Genomic DNA, 20012 nt, shown 5'->3' on the forward strand with positions numbered 1-20012 from the left:
TTTTACCTTTTAAAAAATGACTATTAGGAGAGCTTAATCTGGAAGACAAAAATAGTCTGTTCTAATAGCCTGTTTAGAACTTTAATTGAAAATGTGGTTGCGTCTTCCTCCAATTAAGCTAATTGAAGTGGAATTCTGATTGGGCCCTGTGAGAGAGGAGTTCCCCAGCCGAGGCTCATAGAATAACAGCTGACTCTAAAAAGAGAAAAATAGAAGCAAATGCTTAGGAAGACTGGTGAATCAATTCTAGAGGGATTTCAATCTACTTATTGACTGATATATGCAGGGAAAGTAGCCAGAAAAGTTCTGAAAAAACATGTGGGGTTGTGGGAAGCTTCATCTGAGGTTTTAAATAAATGTGTGTGAACTACTCCTGGTATTTTAATTAGAAACTTGCAACCTTTTCCAGAAAGGGCACCTGTTTTAATCCCTTTATTATTTACAAGACAAGCCCATGCTTTGCATCCAACAGGTACGGGTAAGTTGTAAAGTATATGCAGATATTAAAATATTAAATATTTAAATAAATAAATAAATACAATTTAAAAACAGTATAAAATATTAACATATTAAAAATATTAGAACTTCCCTCCTCATCCCTTAGGAATGCCTAAGGCCTGTGGAGTGCATAAAACAGCCCTGATTATTTCTGGAGTTGGACTGGGGAATTTGCACTTTAGAGAGCATTCTGGTGATTTTGCTATAGGTTCTCGTGCTCTTTGGAGGCCCAGCTCAGGTCTAATGCCCAAACCAATCTGTCCCTCAACCTTTTCTCACTTGATAGCTATCATTTGTATAATTTTATTTTGCTGAACTCTTTTAAGGTAAATGCTTTGGACCCTGTTCTCATGCTGCCAATAAAGACATATCAGAGACTGGGTAATTTATAAAGGAAAGAGGTTTAATTGACTCACAGTTCAGCATGGCTGGGGAGGCCTCAGGAAACTTATAATTATGGTGGAAGGGGAAGCAAACATATCCTTCTTTACATGGTGGCAGCAAGGAGAAGTGCAGAGTGAAGGTGGGGGGAAAACCTCCTTATAAAACCATCAGATCTTGTGAGAACTCACTATCATGAGAACAGCATGGAGGTAACTGCCCACATGATTCAATTACCTCCCACCAGGTCCCTCCCACCACATGTGGGGAATATGGAAACTACAATTCAAGATGAGATTGGGGCATAGACCCAGTCAAACCGTATCAGACCAAAAGGGAGCTGAACAATCTGGATTTAACACATTTATTGTTTTCAGTATAAATTACTTACTAAATACATATTTAATTGCGATTTAACTTTTGTAACTTTGCAGGATTTTTACATAAATGTATTCATAAATAAAAAATAGTTTGTCATTTTCTTCTTGATTTATGATAAAGACAGAATATATTTTTCACTTAAAGTAGATAGTAAAGTACTTATCGCATAAGAGATGTTCAAAAATTGGTGAAAATGGGCTCAATCCTTAATATACTATTTAATATATTTTAATATTATAACTGAATACATTTAATAATGCTTGAGATAGTAAAACATAAGAAAACATTGTCATAAATTAGCATTAAATTGGAAATAGTGGCATTCTGAGATAACTGTCAGCTCTTTCTGAATCTCTGCCAAAACCATAAGTCAGGAAAGAATCAGGTATCTTTCTTAAGCTTTTGATCCTGACCTTCTGAGAATAAGAAAAAAATGGCAATAACATAAACAAATTTCTGATCAATAAACTTGTCTTCTCATTTTGTGATGGGTGAGAGGACAGACAGGGAGGGTTAAGATAGAGAATTACCATATTTTTTCTGGAATCCATCTCCTCCTTCTAGCTCTCTTAGCAGATTAGCTCTAAGCTTTGACTATGTCTCTTCTTCCTCCAAGTTTCAACCCCTGACATCACCTTAGTCCCTTAGAACTTACCTGTAATATCAGTGATGACTGTGGAAAGAAACCCTATATGACTCAAGTTGAGTTTCTGCTCCTCAGAGGAACCAGGGTTTAACACAGAAATTAAGTTCAGTTACAGAAAAATTAGGCAAGTATGTGTCTTCTAGTTTGGGAACAAAGATTTGTGGCTGCTTTTCTGCCACGCGGACACCCACCTAACTGAGCAGTTGTGTTTTCTGGGGATTTCTGGGGGGGGCAGAAGTGGATTCCATAGCTGCTCAGGGACACAGCAAGACTCCCTTCCTCCCCTACAACTACTCCTTCAGTCACAGTCTAAATCACCTAAGAAGATACAGCGAGTCCTAATTCCTCTCCTCTTACCTCACCTTTCACAGAGCACTCCCACCCTTCAGAGGGCTCATTACAATCTGATATTTGCAGTTCAACAGTGTCAAGCTTATTCTTATAAAAGCAATTAGAGCTTTTGTAGTCTTAGGTGGAATTTTATGTGTCTTGGGGATATTTTTCCTTAGGAATACTGCTCTGTTTTTATAATAGGAATCAGCTAGGTAATTGGGGTTAATAGCAGAATTTTGCTCTTCGGGTTCTTTTTTTTTCTTCAGAGAGGCTTTGGACTGATCTTGCGGAGAGGAATATCTTTGAGGCTGCAGCCATCAGCAGTGTCCGACATCATCTGAATCTGTATAAAGGAAAAAAAGTATCCTTTTTTCTCCCAATAAATATTCTCATAAATGGGTAGGATTGGACTATGCATTCAAAGGGAAAAATGTGGGGCTCGATGGCAGATCGCAGAGTCTGAGTTAAAAGAAGTGAGTTTAATTCGAATTCCTGTGATGGGGACTTAAAGGCAAATGACCCCGCTTTCTCTGTGAATGTTAGAACCTATTGTACAGAGCTTTCATGAGAGTTATATTAAGTAATATAGATATAGTTATTCTAAAGTGCTGTATAAAAGTAAGGCATTATTATCAGGCAGCTAAGCAAAGTGAAAAGCTTTAATAAAACCTATCCTTTACTGAGTCTAAGGAGGCTTTTTAAAAAACCAACGTGCAAACATGACATTATTCGCCGTTAAAAAGTTAAGGTTTGCGGACCAAATGGCTCAGGAAGCAATAAGATGATCGACTATGTCAAGGAAGACATTTTAAAAAAGGAATAAGTATATTGTAGAGAGAGGTAGGAGACAATCTACTTCTTTTAAAGAGCTATATCTATTCATAACATATTTGGAAAAGTATTGAATTCAGGAAAATGAAACCTAGAAAGGTGCTCTAAAAAATCAGGATGTAATTCAGTAAAAAATGTTTAGTCAGGCGAATTAAGATTAATGACAGGATATTAAACCATGGCAGTCTTTGATGGAAGAGTGTGCACAAAACAGGGTGTGTGTCCTGTTTAACCCTGAATCCCTATCACCTTGATCTGTGCCTGGCTCAGAATAGGTTCTCAAATGATTTTTGGTAGAATGAATGTAAAAGTTCAGGAGTATCACTGATGGGAGATGTCTCAACCAAGCTGAAATTAATGTCTGAATTATGCAAAGAGATACCTACTTCATGGTTCAGATTTATTATCAAGATATATGCCAAGGCTTTTCAGCTTCTTCATTATTCCAAACTTTTGGCAATCACAAGACCAGAATGCTCTTTGCAAATGTTGGTGGTGAGTGGTCAACAAAACTTAGAATGAAAGAAAACAAGTTTTTTTACTGGAAAACTTCATCTTTTAGGGTGGGGATGGCACATAGGTCACATTACGCTGCCACTGGTGGCTGCTTGGGGCCTTCCCTTTAGGGATTCTAGGGTTATATCTAGGTGATCCATGAAAAAATGTCAATTGATTGGCAATGTCTGCCATGGGCATCGGAGTCAGGCATGGTGGACAAACACCTCTTAAAATGGTTTTTAACTTGAAGGTTGAATTTGTGAACAACTTCCTACCTTCTCCATTAATAACACCTTCATGATTATTACGGAATGTAGTTTATTATGGTGACTGAAACGGGGGAATTTGGGAAAGATATTGCAAGATTGACAGGGACTGAGGCTGTATGTGGCAGAAGCTCTTAGCGCTCAGTGGATACACATGTGCTTGTCTACATTTCCCTGCCTCTTCCTAGTTAGTTTGGGGCCATGTGACTGAATTCTCCTTGTCAGGGTCACCTTGCAGGCAGTGTGTTCCAGATGGCATTGCTACCGGGGAAGAAAGATCTACAAACACCCTGAACTTTGCAATAGTGAGGAACACACTTTATGGAGATGTTGGATTTTGTCTGCTGCCGCCACCAGGTTAATTACCCTAATATATAATTATTATGGGAAGTGGTTTGTTCAGGTGATGGGAAAAAGCTTACTCTATCTAAATGTTTGCAGGTCTGAGACCTCACATTGCACTCCCTGCCTACCTTACCATTAGGTAAGGGAAGTTTTCTAGAATCCTACAGACTTCATTTGTTCTGTCGTTGCCTCAGGGGTACCATAACCCTGGTGGGGTTACAGAGTTGGGGCCAGGGTGGGGTGGTGTGGGGAGGGACTTGGCTGTAGAGCACTGTGCATACTACTGGACAATGTACATGTTCTTCAAAAAGTATATTTCTAATTGCATCATTCCCTTCTGTGGGTTTCTGTTTCTGACCAAGTTAACTTTAAATGGCAAAACAAAAACAAAAACAAAAACAAAAGCAAAAGCAAAACAACAAATGTCATCTTCTTTGGCATTCGTGATCCTTGTGTTCTGATGTCATGTGATTTTTCCAAGACTAGTCTCTTTCAAGGACCTCAGCGGAGACCAGTGACATGGCTTGAAATCTCTTTTCTCTTTCCCCTGCTATTCTTTTTGATTTCTTATCTCACTTGATCTCAATTCTACTGATTCCTAAGCCTCCCCCACACTCCTCTACCTGGGCAGAAACAGTTTCTCCCTCCTAAGGACACTTTCATCAGTATCTCTCATGAGATGTCTCCACAGCACCTTCTAGTGTGTACTGTGGTGATGAGCTTATCTCATTTCTTCCCCGCATACCATGAGCTTCTGGAGAGGAAGCAAAGTACACCAATTGGACTTACTGTCAAATATTTGGCGGCACACAGTGGAGCGCCTAATACATATGGAACAAATGAATAAATGAAAATCTTCTTTGCAAAGCTATGAATTCTCACAGTTAAAAAAAATTATGAAATGGCCCCTGTAGAAATAGAAGGCAGCTTAAAAAAGAACATGCATGTAAATTATTACAGCTCTAAATATGCTAAAAACATTTTATTTACTCATAGTATCAGAATGCTGGAAGGGTTTTATTTTTATGTTCCTCAGATCTGACTGCTGTTTTATCTTTTTTTTTTTTTTTTTTTTTAAATCAGAGACCCAGGGACAATTGTTTTTATGGGAGTGAAATAATGGATGGAGATTTGGGAGGGGCAAAAATATAGAACTGTCCTTTTTTTTTTTTTTTTTTTTAAATCTAAAGCAATTACCATGAAAATAAACAGCTTTCTTCTCAATAAAGCAATTCCATAAATAGTAGTAGAATTCTTGATGTCCCAGCAGTAAGAAATCTGCAGGGCAGTGCCAATGATATATATTGCTGGCTGGGAAAAACTCTTGTTTACAAGCTAATTATTGTACAACAAGTCAGCTTTTGTTAGCTCTCTGAGAGGTTAAAACAGCAGGTTCAGAAAGATAAAGTATGTCAGCATGTATATTTAAAAAATCTGTGATTATAAACAATAGTTTGAGAGAATTGAAAAAAAAGCAAGTTAGAAAAAAACCAGTTTATTAAGTAATATCATATAAATAACTTGTTACAAAAATTGATTTGCAAAAGGCATATTTACTCTTTGTGAGAAATCACTTTTTAAATTGCATTCTTTTCAAATTTATAAGTCTAAGAAAACAAAACCAAATAAAAGAAGCCATTTCAAGGAGTGCGTATTTGCCATTTGACTGCAACAAAAGGCCCGGCCACACTGAGCTAAAAGTTAATACTCTCGACCCCATTCTTCTAACACAGAAAACTTTCTCAGGTAAACTGTGGGGTTATGAGAATCCCCCTAACTAGAAATGTTGATGGGAACTGAGCATTGCTTGCTTTCATCAGGTGTTCTTGTTGCCAAAGACATGAACGATACTGAGGAAAACGACAAGAGTGAGCATTCCCGCCAGTAAATCTTCAAGGGTGGCATCCGTTTCAATTTATACTTGGAAGTATTTTTAATTAAAAACAATCAATACCAAAAAGCTTTTATTTTCTGGGTTTAAAAGTCACAAATCACAGTGGGAGAATGCCAAATTGCTTTAGCTTGGAACTACTGAAGACGCACATAGCATTTATTATAAGGCCTACTCTTAGGCAGTTCACTCTCAAAGCAATGAAAATAATCTCAAACCAAACAATACAGTGGGTTTGAAGCGTTCCTACGTTTCTTCCGAGCAGGTCAGTTTTACATTTGCTACACAGCATTCCCCACGAATGCCTGGTAATTCTATACATTTGATTCTTTAATAAACACTAAACTAATAGATCATAGAAAACTAAAAGCTTAGAGAAGGTGCCTCCAGACATATTTACATAAATAACGTAGCCTCACAAGAAAGACCAAGATCTCATTAGCGTGGAATGCTTTTTCCACAAGGCTGGGTCCATGCCTCATTTGTCAGATTAACCCCATTTGAGGAGAAATTTGAGTTTGTGGTTCATGGGTTTTTGAAAAAAAAAAAAAAAAAAAGGAATTAAGCAACTTGTAACAGCTCTTTTGAAATTAATCTAATAACCCAGTGGCTCCTCGGCTGAGTGCCTCAGTCCTGTCTGAAATACAGCGGGTAAGAGCCTTTGTTTCCATTTGACCTCTTTTCAACACTTTCATCTGCCGGCTCTGTTGGGCTAACGTTTCCCCCAAATAAAAATGAAAATGCACCATAAATAAGGTACTACAAAAAGGGGAGTAGATTAAAGATTGTCTCAGCAATGCTTAAATTAAATTGACGATGCAGAGACCGTAAACTTCCGGCTTTAAAAATGAGCTATTTCTTTATTAACTTTTAACAAGTGTATGAGTCAATGTATTTTCTTTCTAAGAGGGTATTGATCTCCACATTAAATATGGTCGGGGTCTGATATTTTTAGTAGAGAATTATCCCTTTAGAAAATTATTCCATAAAGATGCCATAGGGAGATTAAAAATGCTGTGACCGTAAGAGCTACTAAACATTTAAGGAGACCATAATATAATTCCATATTCTCTGGAAAAGGAAGCTGCTTGTTTGAGCTTATGAAATAGCTCATTTTCCTGAAGATTCACACACCAAGTGTTAATTTTTCTACTCTTATAATCTGATAAGGAAGGTTGTGGTGTTAATTTAAACACAGTAGACTGCTTGGATTTTTGAGTCCCCTTTTATAATGTCACAATTCAAACAAGATTTCATCTTGATAAAACATAAAAATTAAGATTACACTATAATGATCCTTGTTAGAGGATACATTTCAAAATAGTGGGGGAATCATGACTTTTTAGAGCTTTCTTCCAGAGTAATTACACTGCTTCAAAACTAGTTATTAGGACAAAATAATTTATTTGGTGGTCTGTTCCTGGTGAAAATGAATTTAGCTGATAAGGATGAGTACCTGATTTGAATATTTAGTTGGCACCCAGGAATCAACTTTGATTTTCTTTTCAACTGCATACTTTTTATGGTGCTTGAGTATATAGAATTGTCCAAGTCATAGTTTACACACCATTATCCCCAGTGGGATATCTATTTCCAGGCAAAGCATTTGATGTGAGATATTGTTCAGCCAATCAGGACACTGAAAATTTATATATGTAAAAGTGAAAGTAATGGAAACATTCTAAAGTTAATTTGGATTTATAAAATTTGGATGGCCTAAGCTATAGATTCAATTTTTAAGGCCAGGCGCGGTGGCTTACGCCTGTAATCCCAGCAGTTTGGGAGGCCGAGGCGGGCGGATCACGAGGTCAGGAGATGGAGACCATCCTGGCTAATATGGTGAAACCCTGTCTCTACTAAAAAATACAACAAAAATTAGCCGGGCGTGGTGGCGTGTGCCTGTAGTCCCAGCTACTGGGGGCGCTGAGGCAGGAGAATGGCGTGAACCCGGGAGGCGGAGCTTGTAGTGAGCAGAGATCGCGCCACTGCATTCCAGCCTAGGCGACAGAGCGAGATTCCGTCTCAAAAAAAAAAAAAAAAAAAAAAAAAAATTTAAGACTTTCTGCACAACTCTTTGGGAGCTGAAAATAAAAACTAAACCACACGTTTTTTATACTGAGTTAAAATTAAATGGGCAGGTTTTGTTCCATCTGAAAAGGGAATTTCATTGCTGAACATCCCTTTATGGACCCAAACTGTAAAGGCAGGAAAGTTCTGAAAGAAACATCTATTTACCGTGCCCACATTCCCTCTCTTGTGGTTCTATGGAATAATCTTTACTTCTTTCCCATTTGGTTTATTTACTTATTTGGGCACAAATGTTTTTTAGGCCTTTCAGAAGTAAGTGGCCAGGAAGTGAAGGGGCTTTAAACAATGGCTTAATGTTTTTTTAAATTCAGCTTATTCTAGGGAATATCTTAGTAGTTTAAAGGAACTCTTGCTTTTGAATAGAGGGCAAAAACATATCATCAGAAAGCTCTCAATGTCCTTGAAACAACCCACAAAAGCAATCTGGTTATGCTTAATGAATTTTAGTTTCAAAGTGATTGAAACAAATATTAAAATTTTACTTCTTCCCACTCTCCTTCCATCTTTCCCGTCACCAACATCTAAAATTAGGAAACAGACAATGAAAAAGATGAACTGAAAATTATTTTTTTCTCCAGTAATCTTTCATGTTGCCTGGGACCTAGCAATTAAAAAAAAAACCTGCGCATGCAATGATGTTTGACCTGATACTCAGGTGGGGTGGGAAGGAAGTGAGACGAAGCTGGAGAATGATGGAACTATGACTCTTATTGGTTCCACGATGTCAAAGAGTCTGAATTATAGGAAAACGTCACTCCAACTTGATACTTACAATACCCTGGTACTAAATATTTAGCCCCAGTCTCAAATCATCCAATTTCCTATAAATTTACTTCATCATCAGCTTTTATGATAAGAGATTAAAGTTATTTCCATAAGTAATCATATTAACCTGTTCTTGGTATGCTGTGTCATCTTCAGGGAGGGATAAAATACCTTGCCAATTACATCTCAGATATTCTGCTATAGAACTACTTACTTTTACTTATTAGGAGAACGCAGATCTTACCTTTAAACATTGGAAATTGCTAGTGTCAATCCTCAACTTCAGATGATACCTTTCTTTTTACAGGACTATATTCCTTGATTCAATTTGTTACGTGACATGAAACATACAGATAGAGACCTCTTTAATTTTACAGTAAATCGTGTGATTAAGGTGCTGTTCTATTGCTATGAGTAACTAGCTTCTAACTTTACTAAGCTTTTTTCAACACTTACCTGTGACTATGATACATATCAATTCATTAGAGTGAAGACCTCATATAGCCTTTTGTTTGCATTCGTGTGTGTGTGTGTGTGTGTATGTGTGTGTGTGTATGAAGAACTAGAAAAAAGAAACCCGGAAAGCAGGAAATAGCTCAAGCATGAAATACTTGTTACTATATAGGGCAGTCCATTATAAAATCGGAAACCATTCAGAAGACACAAGGAATAATATGATTGTAAAAAATTTTCACTCTAATCAGGTAACCCAAAATACTACATTTCTCTTCTTTTAACGTTTCCATCTTTACTTCTTGGGTAATACACCTATTTATAACTTAACTAAACAACAGTGTGTTTCCAAACAGAAAATATGTGCTGATATGACAATATCCCCAAATGGAAATGACATTAAAATTATTTGTAGAAAATTAATATTAATTGAAAATAAATCCCTAAGACTAATAAGTGAAGTCAGCATATTCTTAAGTATATATATATACAGAGCCTGTCTTTTAGGTTTTCAAAACAAGGATGTTTTCATTATAGTACGCTGGAATTTCTGATGACTGCACAAGGTAAGATTCTAATGATAAGTGCCATTAGAACAGCGTGTGAAATAAACGATTTGAATCTGCCAGAAGGATTAGTTCAGTTCGGTTGGGTCCTCTGGATAATAATTATGAGGCTAATTGCATAATTAGAGAAATAATAGATTGGATGGATTTTACATTACTTTTCTGTCATAGTTTGAGATCATTACTTTATCATTAGTTCAAAGTCAAGGATGGCAGGATGGTCATGAAAGCAAAGTTAAAAACAATGAAAAAAAATTAATGCTTTTGAAAATCAACTATCATTTTAATTACAATCTTAAACACTTTTGTTTAAGGGAATCCAATTTTGCTCTTCCAAGGGTCTTCCAAACATGGAATATGTAGGTTTTCATCATAATCTCAATGTTGTTTATCCAAATGTATCACGTTATATAAATATGTAGAGGTTTCCAGATGTCAAGGGCAGGGTATTAGGTTCAAGTGTGGCTGGCTCTAACCTCTCCACTGAACTCCTAGAGTGAGATTTAAGTTTTATTTAATCTAACTTTACTAATTCAGCTTAGTCGTGTAAGAAGGATACAAAGAATATGAATTATTGTACTTCACACTGCTACTTTCATGTACAGTATAGTAGAATAATACTGACAACTATAGACAAGAAGTTAAAATTTGTCTCAGGAAAATTCTTTCAAGAATTTTAAAACAATTTTGACATTAGCCTACTGATAGCTGAAAGAATTTCAAGTGACCCGTGATATATGTGGTGGCCAAAACTTTTAATGTATGCTAAAATATATTTCCTTTGTTAACATTATTAGCTATTTCCCTCCCCCTTTATATGGTACAAAGGCAAACTTTCGCATGTCTAGTCTAGGATATAACAAACTATGAGTTAGTGGAAGGAATGAAGTCGTACTAGGTTTCTGGTTGTTTTTGGATGTTACCGTTTAATTTGCTTCTATTCCTTAAGAGTAATGAGAATTTTAACATGTGGGTGGATTTGAGGTTTTGAATAGTAGTTGATGCCAGAGAAAGTTCTTGAAGAACAAATAGCATGGGCAAGTGTTATTTTAAATTCTTTGTGACACAAATAAACACCCCTATGTAGTTTATCTCTTTGTGAGCCGATATGCCCTCATTTCTTTTACTATGATGATATTTTTATCTTTAAAGCACAGTCCTTTATCCCATTAGCCTGTGAAATGTACAGTTAGGGCAGTTGGCTGACCTGACATGGAGTGTAGTAAAACACCAGGACAACGGAAGCGGGCACGTTGCCCTGAGAACAAGTGGAAATACTGTTTCCTGTCCTCCCCTCCGGCACCTGCCTGTTGGGCTGACTTGGTTAACTGGATGCACTAAAAAATAAAAATTTGCCCCTTGGAAGCTCATAAAAGTGTACTAGAAAAAAGTCTCTAACATTGGATCCACACGGACTGCAGCCATTGGCTTTTGGAACGGGTAGAACAGAGAAGCCTTCACGGAGCAGTGGATAAATATAAAGAAATAGCCACTTCACATATTTCAGTGTCGTATTGGAAAATGAAAAAGGCAACAGATTAGGAGTCTTTGTCACTGTCCACTCCTCCATACATATCTGCAAGCTTTTTGAATCGAGGTCCCCAGTCACTAAGGTAATCATAGTCTTGATCTGCATCCGTGGTCACTGACTCCAGCGAGCTCAGGGAATCCGCCACGGAGCCAGTGCCTTCATAGGCGTAAGTGGCCAAGGAGTCGTATGGCGGGGCAGTGGGGTCCGTGTCATTTTCCTTTAACCTTTGGTTAATGAAATCTCTGACATCGGTGTTGTCGCGAGCTGTTGGAGTCCGTCGGGGTAGGAAAAGGGCTTCGGGCACAATGTCCCTTCGTAATTTGTTGTCCTCTATGGCTTCAGGATTCCTCAGGGTGCCGATATCAAAAGCCTGGGTGTCCTCCTCTCCACCACCTTCGTCGTTGTAACTGACAATGTTATCTCTGATGTCCTCTTTGGAAATGATCAAAGGCTCTTTTTTTCGCTGCCGCCTCAGAGCTGCAAACAGCACCACTGTCACTGGAAGCAGAAAACAAAACAGAAAGGGAAGGAAAAGTTAATTTGCTGCCCAATTAATGTCAGGAAGAAACACCGTGCTCAAATGTGAAGTTTTAAAAGTTCTCTAGAAAATGCAGACTCAACTTTTATTTCTTTAAGGATGCACTTGCCTCCATCCATGATCAAACCGGGACCCATAAAATGAAGTAAATATTTGAAAGAAGGTTATAATTTGAGTAGAGGATAAAACACCATCATATTTTGGCAGTAGTTCCTTTTTACTTTGAAATGGCAAACTAGTTTCAAGGTAAGGAAAAAAATAATAAAGAAAAGAAGCTCGGCCTCAGTGAAAGTACTGCAATCAGGGTGCAAATTATGCTGAACACCTAAAATGCTCTGAAACTGGTTACAAGGACAAGACTGGCACCTTTGGGAATGTGTTGAAGAGTTTGCACAACTCCACAACTAAAATAACTTTTGCGCTATGCCTTTTTTTTTTACCTGAGAAAAGTGTAAAATTTAGTTTAAAATCCAAAGTAGACATTGAATATTTGCATACCTTTCCTACATATAAAGCAATATTATTGCAGAAAATACCTGGAGAGACCCAGATATAATTCAGAAAGCCATTTTGGATTTCGAGATTGGCTAATTTGAAGGGGGCAGGTAAGAATCCACATGCCATATTATTTCTGTTTGAGCTAAATGAAATAAATACATGTAAGTGAGATTTTTTATTTTTTATTTTTCAAAGGTTCATGTTCTATAAGTTTGTTATTGAGAATGTTCATTCTTTTGATTTTTTCCCTCCTAACTCAAATTAGAGGTAAAACAAGAATTGTGTTTAAATAGCTCCTGATCTTTCTTCACAGCTGGCTGGGTGGAACACAGCTGGCTACTTGTAGAGAGACACATCTATCTATGAATGGACATATGGGTGAAAAAAATAAAAACACAGTAAAAGCTTAGAGAGAAAACAGCCATCTAGGCCAAAAAGTGAATTATTAAACTGGGTTTGTGCAGAGGAGTGTATTACAGGAAGTCACAGTAATGTCTCTTTACTATTTTATCCATAACAAGGCCCAATTTTTATGAGACATGAAAACTGAATTACTGCAATAAGAATTACAGAATAATGCCTTTTTAGTGAGTACACATAACTACCTATATAATAATAGATGTAGGCACACCCATGTATCTATATATTAAAATTTCATTAGTATTAATAATAATAATTGGTTACCCGTTGAGAGCTTTCCATGTGTTAAGCACTGTACTAAGTGCTTAACATATTGAATCTCATTTAATTATCATAATAGCCCTACAAGTAGATACCATCATTAAAACCCCATTTTACATAAGAGGAAGTTGAAGTTTAAAGATGTTACATGTACATGCAATTCAAATCCAGGTTGGTCAGACTAAAAAGCCTGCAGTCATAATTGCCATGTTTTGAAGCAGATTTGGAGTATAGACTATTTCCAAAGGAAATGTAACTTTGCCACTTTCAAGTGTGTGGTTTTGTAGTTGTATGCACCCTCTTTTGCTGCCAGAAAGTATCCTGATGCCTTGTTTGATGCAACCATTCAGGGTATTTATTCATTCACGCATTTGATAATATTTATGTAGTGCCTACCCTGTACCAGGTACAGTTCTAGGCACTGAGTGGGTGGGTGGGGTGGGAGACAGTTGGATGGAGACAAAATAAACAATGTGTGTAGTAAATAAGGAAATTGTTAGAAGGTGATAAGTGCAATATGAACATGAAAGAGCAGAGCAGAACAAGGTGGAGAAAAATACTTCTGTATATGTTTGAGGAGCCCATATGAACATACAGCACAGTCTTGTTTTTTTTTTTAAGACAGAATCTCACTCTGTCACCCAGGCTGGAGTGCAGTGGCATGATCTCAGATCACTACAACCTCTGCTTCCCAGGTTCAAGCAATTCTCCTGCCTCAGCCTCCTGAGTAGCTGGGATTACAGGCACCCACCACCACGCCCAGCTAATTTTTGTATTTTTAGTAGAGACAGGGTTTCATCATGTTGGATTAGGCTCGTCTTGAACTCCTGACCTCAAGTGATCCACCTGCCTTGGCCTCGCAAATTGTTGGGATTACAGGCATGAACCACCATGCCCAGCCAGCACAGTTTTGTATATGTTATTGGAGGGAGGTTGCATAATTTGAGCAAAGACATGAAGAACACTGCAGGGCTTTGGGCAGAGGGATGCTCATGATCTACCTTTCATACTGGTTGCCAGTGTGAACAATGACATAGATTTGCAAAACAGAGGGTTGGAAGTAAGGACATCCATTGGGATGAGAGAACAGAATCAAGCCAACTGTCTCTCCAAGAATTAAGCTCTTATGTACATGGGCTCATTCAGTCATGTAAGGCAAGGGGCAGGCATTTATCACCTCCTAGTTCTTCCCTGGCTTAAGGTATCTATAGCTTTTATTTTAGTCTTATGCACATCTGAAAGCGCAACTGTCTAGGAGGGAGAGGGCACTTTCAAAAAATCAAAGGCATTTATTCAAGGTCTAATTCTTCTACAGCTAAAACTGCTTATATCTTTTCTTATTAGCCCAATACACATCTGAACAGGATTTCTTGAGAGTGTCGCTGTCCAGAAGGAGAGCTCTCAGAGCTAACTTTTATAAAGTGAAAATGTGATTGCTAAGCACATGGGGCAAACACATTCTTAGAAAGTGATGCCCTATGAGGTGCCCTCAGCAGGAACTGAGTCTCCCCCTTTCCCTTACCCTTTTGAAGCCAGAGGACAGCAGTATGATTTTTGGTGGGATAGAGGGACAATTGGGCAAATTTGTGTTCAAATTTCATCGTAAAACTAGAGGGTAAAGAGATCTGGGTTAAATTAAATGATTTGACCATTCTAAGCCTATTTTCTTATTTGTAAAAGAAAATCAATAGCACAGTGTCCAGTCTTATTGTCATGAATGAGTTAATAAATGTGAAAGTTTTGCAAGCTCTAAGGCACCATAAGACATGAGATGTAGTAGTTGTCTAGTTGTTTTTACTGTTGTTTTATTTTTGTAAAATATCCATTACCATATGATCCACTTTCTGGACTCCAGATTTCTTCCTATATCAATGTGGCTTTGCTTCATTTTCCTCCACTTTCTTCTATCGTCACATTTTAAGTTTGGGCTGTCTTTTGGCCTGGAAATCGCCCTGCATTTCATAAGTTTGAAAAGAAAGTAGAGTGCAGTCTTCAGGCACCAAGCCTGGGGAAGAAAATTTAGGTTGGGAACTTCAGTTTTACCACGTGTTAGACACGTGACTTGGCTACATTACTTCACATCTTGGAGCTGCAGTTTTCATATTTAAGGTACAGATAATTATACACCAAATGGTGCTGAGGATTAGGTGAGAAAAACCTTTGTAAAGCATCTTGCACAGCATCTGACCTATGGTGTATACCTAACAAAGGCTAAATCCCATTTTTCTCCTTTTTTGTTAGGTACAGAATTCCAAAGAGATTAAACAAGATGTGGGAGGCACTGAGGCCAATTACAAGTCATGAGGAGACAGTGAATTCATTGGAGGAAGGAAATGAAAGGGCGAGATTCAGTGAGTTGACTAGACGGAAGAAAAGGGGGAAGAGAAAATGGGTAGATGATGACAGAAAGGAAGAATCACCACTGTCAGATGAGAGTTATCTCTCCTTCCATAGATGACAAAAAGAGTCCATGGAATACTCCTTGGGTACAGCCCTACCAATCCAAGGCTTCTAAAAAATCACCCTTTTGATCAAAAAGAACATTCATATCTTTCTCTTCCAAAACAATGTTTACAGACTCACACCATTAGAAACAATGATTTGTCTTTGCACACTGTCAGTTTTTATTTATGTGCATATCTTAAAATACTTTCCCCAAGTCTTAGTTGACAAAGAGAATCGCAGTTCTGTAGTTGAGTTTCAAGGCTTCTGTTATAGTTAGCAGGGTTGATGTGGAGTGTGAAGGAGCGCTCGAACAGGGATCCCTGGGCATTCTGTTCTTGGTGAAATGCGGGTTCTCTTTCACTCTTCTCAAAGTCATTCTGTCTTCATTTTTTAAAAAAGAGTATTTCCCCCTGTATAATTCAGGTTGACTCTTAACTTCTTACCTTTTCTTTTCACTATATAGGCAAGCTTTACAAATCTTGCTTTCATTTTTGGAAGGGCTGCGTTAACAAATATTTGATTTCTTAGTTCACAGTCAAGGACCTGTTGAGAAATCTGAGCTCGACTTGTAGGCTTAATTAGTTGGTTAGGGGTAAAAATTTCATTTGAATCATTGTTAGACCCTGATTTCCACTTTTATTACATTCATTTCTTTTGGGCCCCCATACTGATTTCCTCAATCACAGAAGTTATTTATTGTTGAGTGTGAGAAATAGACCTTATGCATGTGGCAATCAGAGTAATGCCAAGAAGGTAATCATTTAAATGTAAATCAACATTAGTTTGCTGGGTTAAAAAAATTTCATAGTTTTTATTTTTCTAGGATGAGAGAAAAGTCATCATACTCCTCTTCCCACTTTCCCATAGATCTTTAAACTTTACCTTTATAGAAAGGGCCCTCATCATACACTCCATGCCAGACACTTAACAACGTTTTCCAAGTAAAAAAATTACACAACGAATGAAATGAAAAGGGCACATTTATGTTGCCCTGAAATCCCCCGAGATTCATTCCCAGTCTGACAGACAAGAGATTCTTTGCTTCCTGGGCAAGCAAAGACACGGGCAAGTTTCACATCTGTTCATTTTCCAAAGCCATTTGCAAGCAAAAATGAGTTCACATCGTACAGCACAGATTCTCAGTATGTAACTCGACTCACCTAGATCAGGCTGTATGCCTTAATGGGGGAGGCAGATAAATCTAGAGTGTCACAGTAACAGTGTGAGCCCCTCACCATGGGGAGATAGGAGGCAGGGAGAACCAGTTTACCTAGTAGGATCACGATGCACAGAAGGATGGCAACCAGAGCCCCCGTGCTCAGTCCCGTGGGGTGGATGAGCGCCTCCGCATGGCAGGATTGCATGTTCCCGTGGTGGTCACATGCACAGACCCGGACAGTCACTGTCCCAGTGCTGCTTTGAACTGGATAGTCGTTGTCTGAAATGACCACAGGCAAGAGATAGGTGCTCATCTCGTGTCTATTATAGCCATTTTTCCGAGTTAAGATTCCCGCCGTGTTGTCTGGAACCGGAAAGCAAAGTGGTGAATGTATGTGGATACTGCGTCATGTATTGAATCAATTGTGATAAGAAAAGATAGATATAGATACAGATATGTACATATACACATATACATACAGAAACAGGTACGGATATAGATGGAGATAGATAGAGAAGGTAACTTGAACTCATTTACCTTTGTTGTCTTGAATGGTAAAGTTTGAGCCACTGGCTGCTTCAGGGGCCAAGGAAAACGAAAATTGGTGCCCACTATAAGGGTCGTCCTTGTCAACAGCATGCAGGGTCTGAATCAACTAAGAGAAAAACCAAAACTCTGCCATAAAATTTTGATAACTTAAAAGTGTTTCTTACCATTTTGCAATAAATTGCTTGACAAAATGATTTAAAAATTTAATTATAAAAATGATAGCCTTTAAGTAATATACAGTGAATCTGCTCTATTACGGGTTAGAAAGCCAAAGGGCAGGGAATGATTCTTTGTTGTGGGGACACTGTAGGATGTCCTGTGCATTGTAGGATGTTTAGCAGCCACCCTGGCCTCTACCCACGAGATATCAGTAGCACCTTCTAGTGTGACAATCAAACTCTCTCAAGATACTGTAAATATCCCCAGGGAGGAAATCACCCTGATTGAGAAACATTTAGCCTTGAGTGATGCAAAGCTATAAAATATCCCAATAGTCTGTGACAACATTGCAACTTCACAAAGTAGAAGTGCTCTTTGGACAGTCTGTCTAGAAATGCACTCTTAGCATTACATAAGCTATCAACTTGCAAAAAATGAAAAAGAAAATAAGTATATAGAACACGGTAACTTCAGCTTTCTACCTGCACATGTACTTTAACAGTGTACTTCTATTTTTACAAACTGAAACATAATTTTTATATCACTGGCAGCAAAGGCCTATTTCATGTGGGGACAAATGTGTAAAACAGTAAAACATTCATGAATTTGTATTACTTACACAGATGGTCAATGTAAGTAAGTGAAATCATGAATTATAGGCAATTATAAAGTATGTTCTAGTTATTACTTCAAGTACATATGGTAATTAAACTATCTGTTCACCAATAAAGATTTTTCCAATAAAGCCGTGACTAATCTATTTTAATAAAAACTTAAGATCGATTTGGAATCAGCCTCAGTCTTCGATGAACTTCCAGTTCTTCGAAACTGTTAGTTCTCATATGTAAGTCCTGGTTCTTATTTATAGTATTAATTTCCGTAGCATTCACTTCATAGATAATTCACAACTCTCCTTCAGCTCTGTGAATCATCTGAATGATAAGAAGATCTAAATTAATCTGATGTTCAACTTGAATATACTTTTTAATGAAACTCACCTGATCTGCCTTTGCTTTTTCACAGACAAAAGTTTCATAGAACTCAGCAAATTCTGGGGCGTTGTCATTGACATCTAGAACTTTAATATATAGAGGTACTCGACTACTTTGCTTTGGATTATCTGTCACATACCAAAAAGAAAGAAAAAGGCATTTACATGTTGATTGCTGATTCCCTTTAGACAACATCCGCTCAACTCCTTCATTCTCATTCATGCACAGAGTCCCCAAGCTGCTGTACTACTGGGCATTAAATACCAGTGTGGTCACAAAAAGTAGAATTAGATTGTTTGGTACATCTGGAGTTGGATGCACCTGTTAGAGATACATGGGTGACAAAGCCACTTGTGTTGATATAGTTCAACTGTATAATAAACCTTAAGATAACACAAAACCAAGAAAGGCATTTTAGAGGTAGATTTTCAAGGAAGCAGGCAGATGGGGAGCATATGGACAAAAGGAAGGAGAGGGAAAATGAATGAACCACCAGAAGACCAAAGGATAGTTATTAGTCTTAGTGGTTTAGTTTGAGTGCTGAACGAGAGCAAGATGTCATGCTAAACACTTTGCTGTATTACGTTATTTAATTTTCACAAACTTCTGAGGTAGACAGAGGTACTGCCCCCATTTTATAGATGAGGAAACTAAGACACGGAGAAGTTAAGTAATTTATCTGTGTTTACAGAGACAGTGAAGAGTGAAGTCCAGGTTCAAACTTGGATCTGTCTGACTCCAAGCCCAGGCTGAAAGCCCAGGCTGTTCATTTGAAATTAATGATAAAGCGGAATCAATGTTTGCAGACCTGAGATAAATGAAGTATTTTGGTTGCCTTCTGTGATAATCTTCTAGCATAGTATGGAAGACAGATTCCTAGTGTAAGAATCAGGAGTTAGCATCTATCACCTCACCTCTCTTCATTTAATTCACTTGTATGTCTATTTGTTTTTTCACTTTGTAATTATTTAGTGAGCATCTAATACCTAATATATAGCAGCCTCTATTTACGATGTTGGGGCACGTAGGAAACATAACAAAGATCCTGTTTCCTGGAGCTTTATTGTAATGGGGATGGACAAACCATAAACTCATAAATATATAATGTGTCAGATGGTTAAGTGCTATAGAGAAATTAAGTAGGGAAAAAGGATTGAGAGAAATAGAGGTGTTACTTAGAATGATGACCAAGACTGCTTCTCTGATGAGATATCATTTGCCCAGAGACATGAATGAAGAGAAGGTTTAAGCCATGTGAATATTTCTGGCTCTTCAGGTCGAGGAATCAGTATATGCAAAGGCCCTGAGGTGAGTGGGAGCTGGTTTTACCAAACTTTTGGTTTCTGTTATATCAAAGGTTGTTAAGAAGATTAGACAGTAAGATTCTTTAAAATGTCTAAAATTTTACTCATATTATTCTTTGAAAGTTAGAGCAGCTGAATATTAACTTTCAAGAGATAGTCACCCATACTTTCAAATGTGTCATAGAAACATTAAATCTTAAAAACTTTTTTTAAG

General features: G+C 37.6%; 1 protein-coding gene across 5 annotated transcripts in view; it reads right to left on the minus strand.

The window, feature by feature from the left end:
* Window positions 1-2440: 2440 nt before the first annotated feature.
* The window catches only part of CDH6 (cadherin 6), a 139797-nt gene continuing 122225 nt past the window's right edge, over window positions 2441-20012 (minus strand). For 3 of the 5 annotated variants that reach the window (XM_034960236.4, XM_008971846.4, XM_063604531.1), the window contains 4 exons: window positions 18501-18622; window positions 17332-17449; window positions 16906-17157; window positions 5659-11971 (listed from right to left, as the gene is read on the minus strand). In XM_034960236.4, the coding sequence (XP_034816127.2) occupies window positions 11481-11971; window positions 16906-17157; window positions 17332-17449; window positions 18501-18622 (983 nt within the window). In that variant the 3' untranslated portion in view covers window positions 5659-11480. Of the gene's footprint in view, window positions 2583-5658; window positions 11972-15504; window positions 17158-17331; window positions 17450-18500; window positions 18623-20012 lie in introns of those variants that run through there. The other 2 variants (XM_055112480.3, XM_063604530.1) reach the window with 2 other exon arrangements.

This window comes from Pan paniscus, chromosome 4 (assembly GCF_029289425.2).
Source record: "Pan paniscus chromosome 4, NHGRI_mPanPan1-v2.0_pri, whole genome shotgun sequence".
NCBI classification, from domain to species: Eukaryota; Metazoa; Chordata; class Mammalia; order Primates; family Hominidae; genus Pan; species Pan paniscus.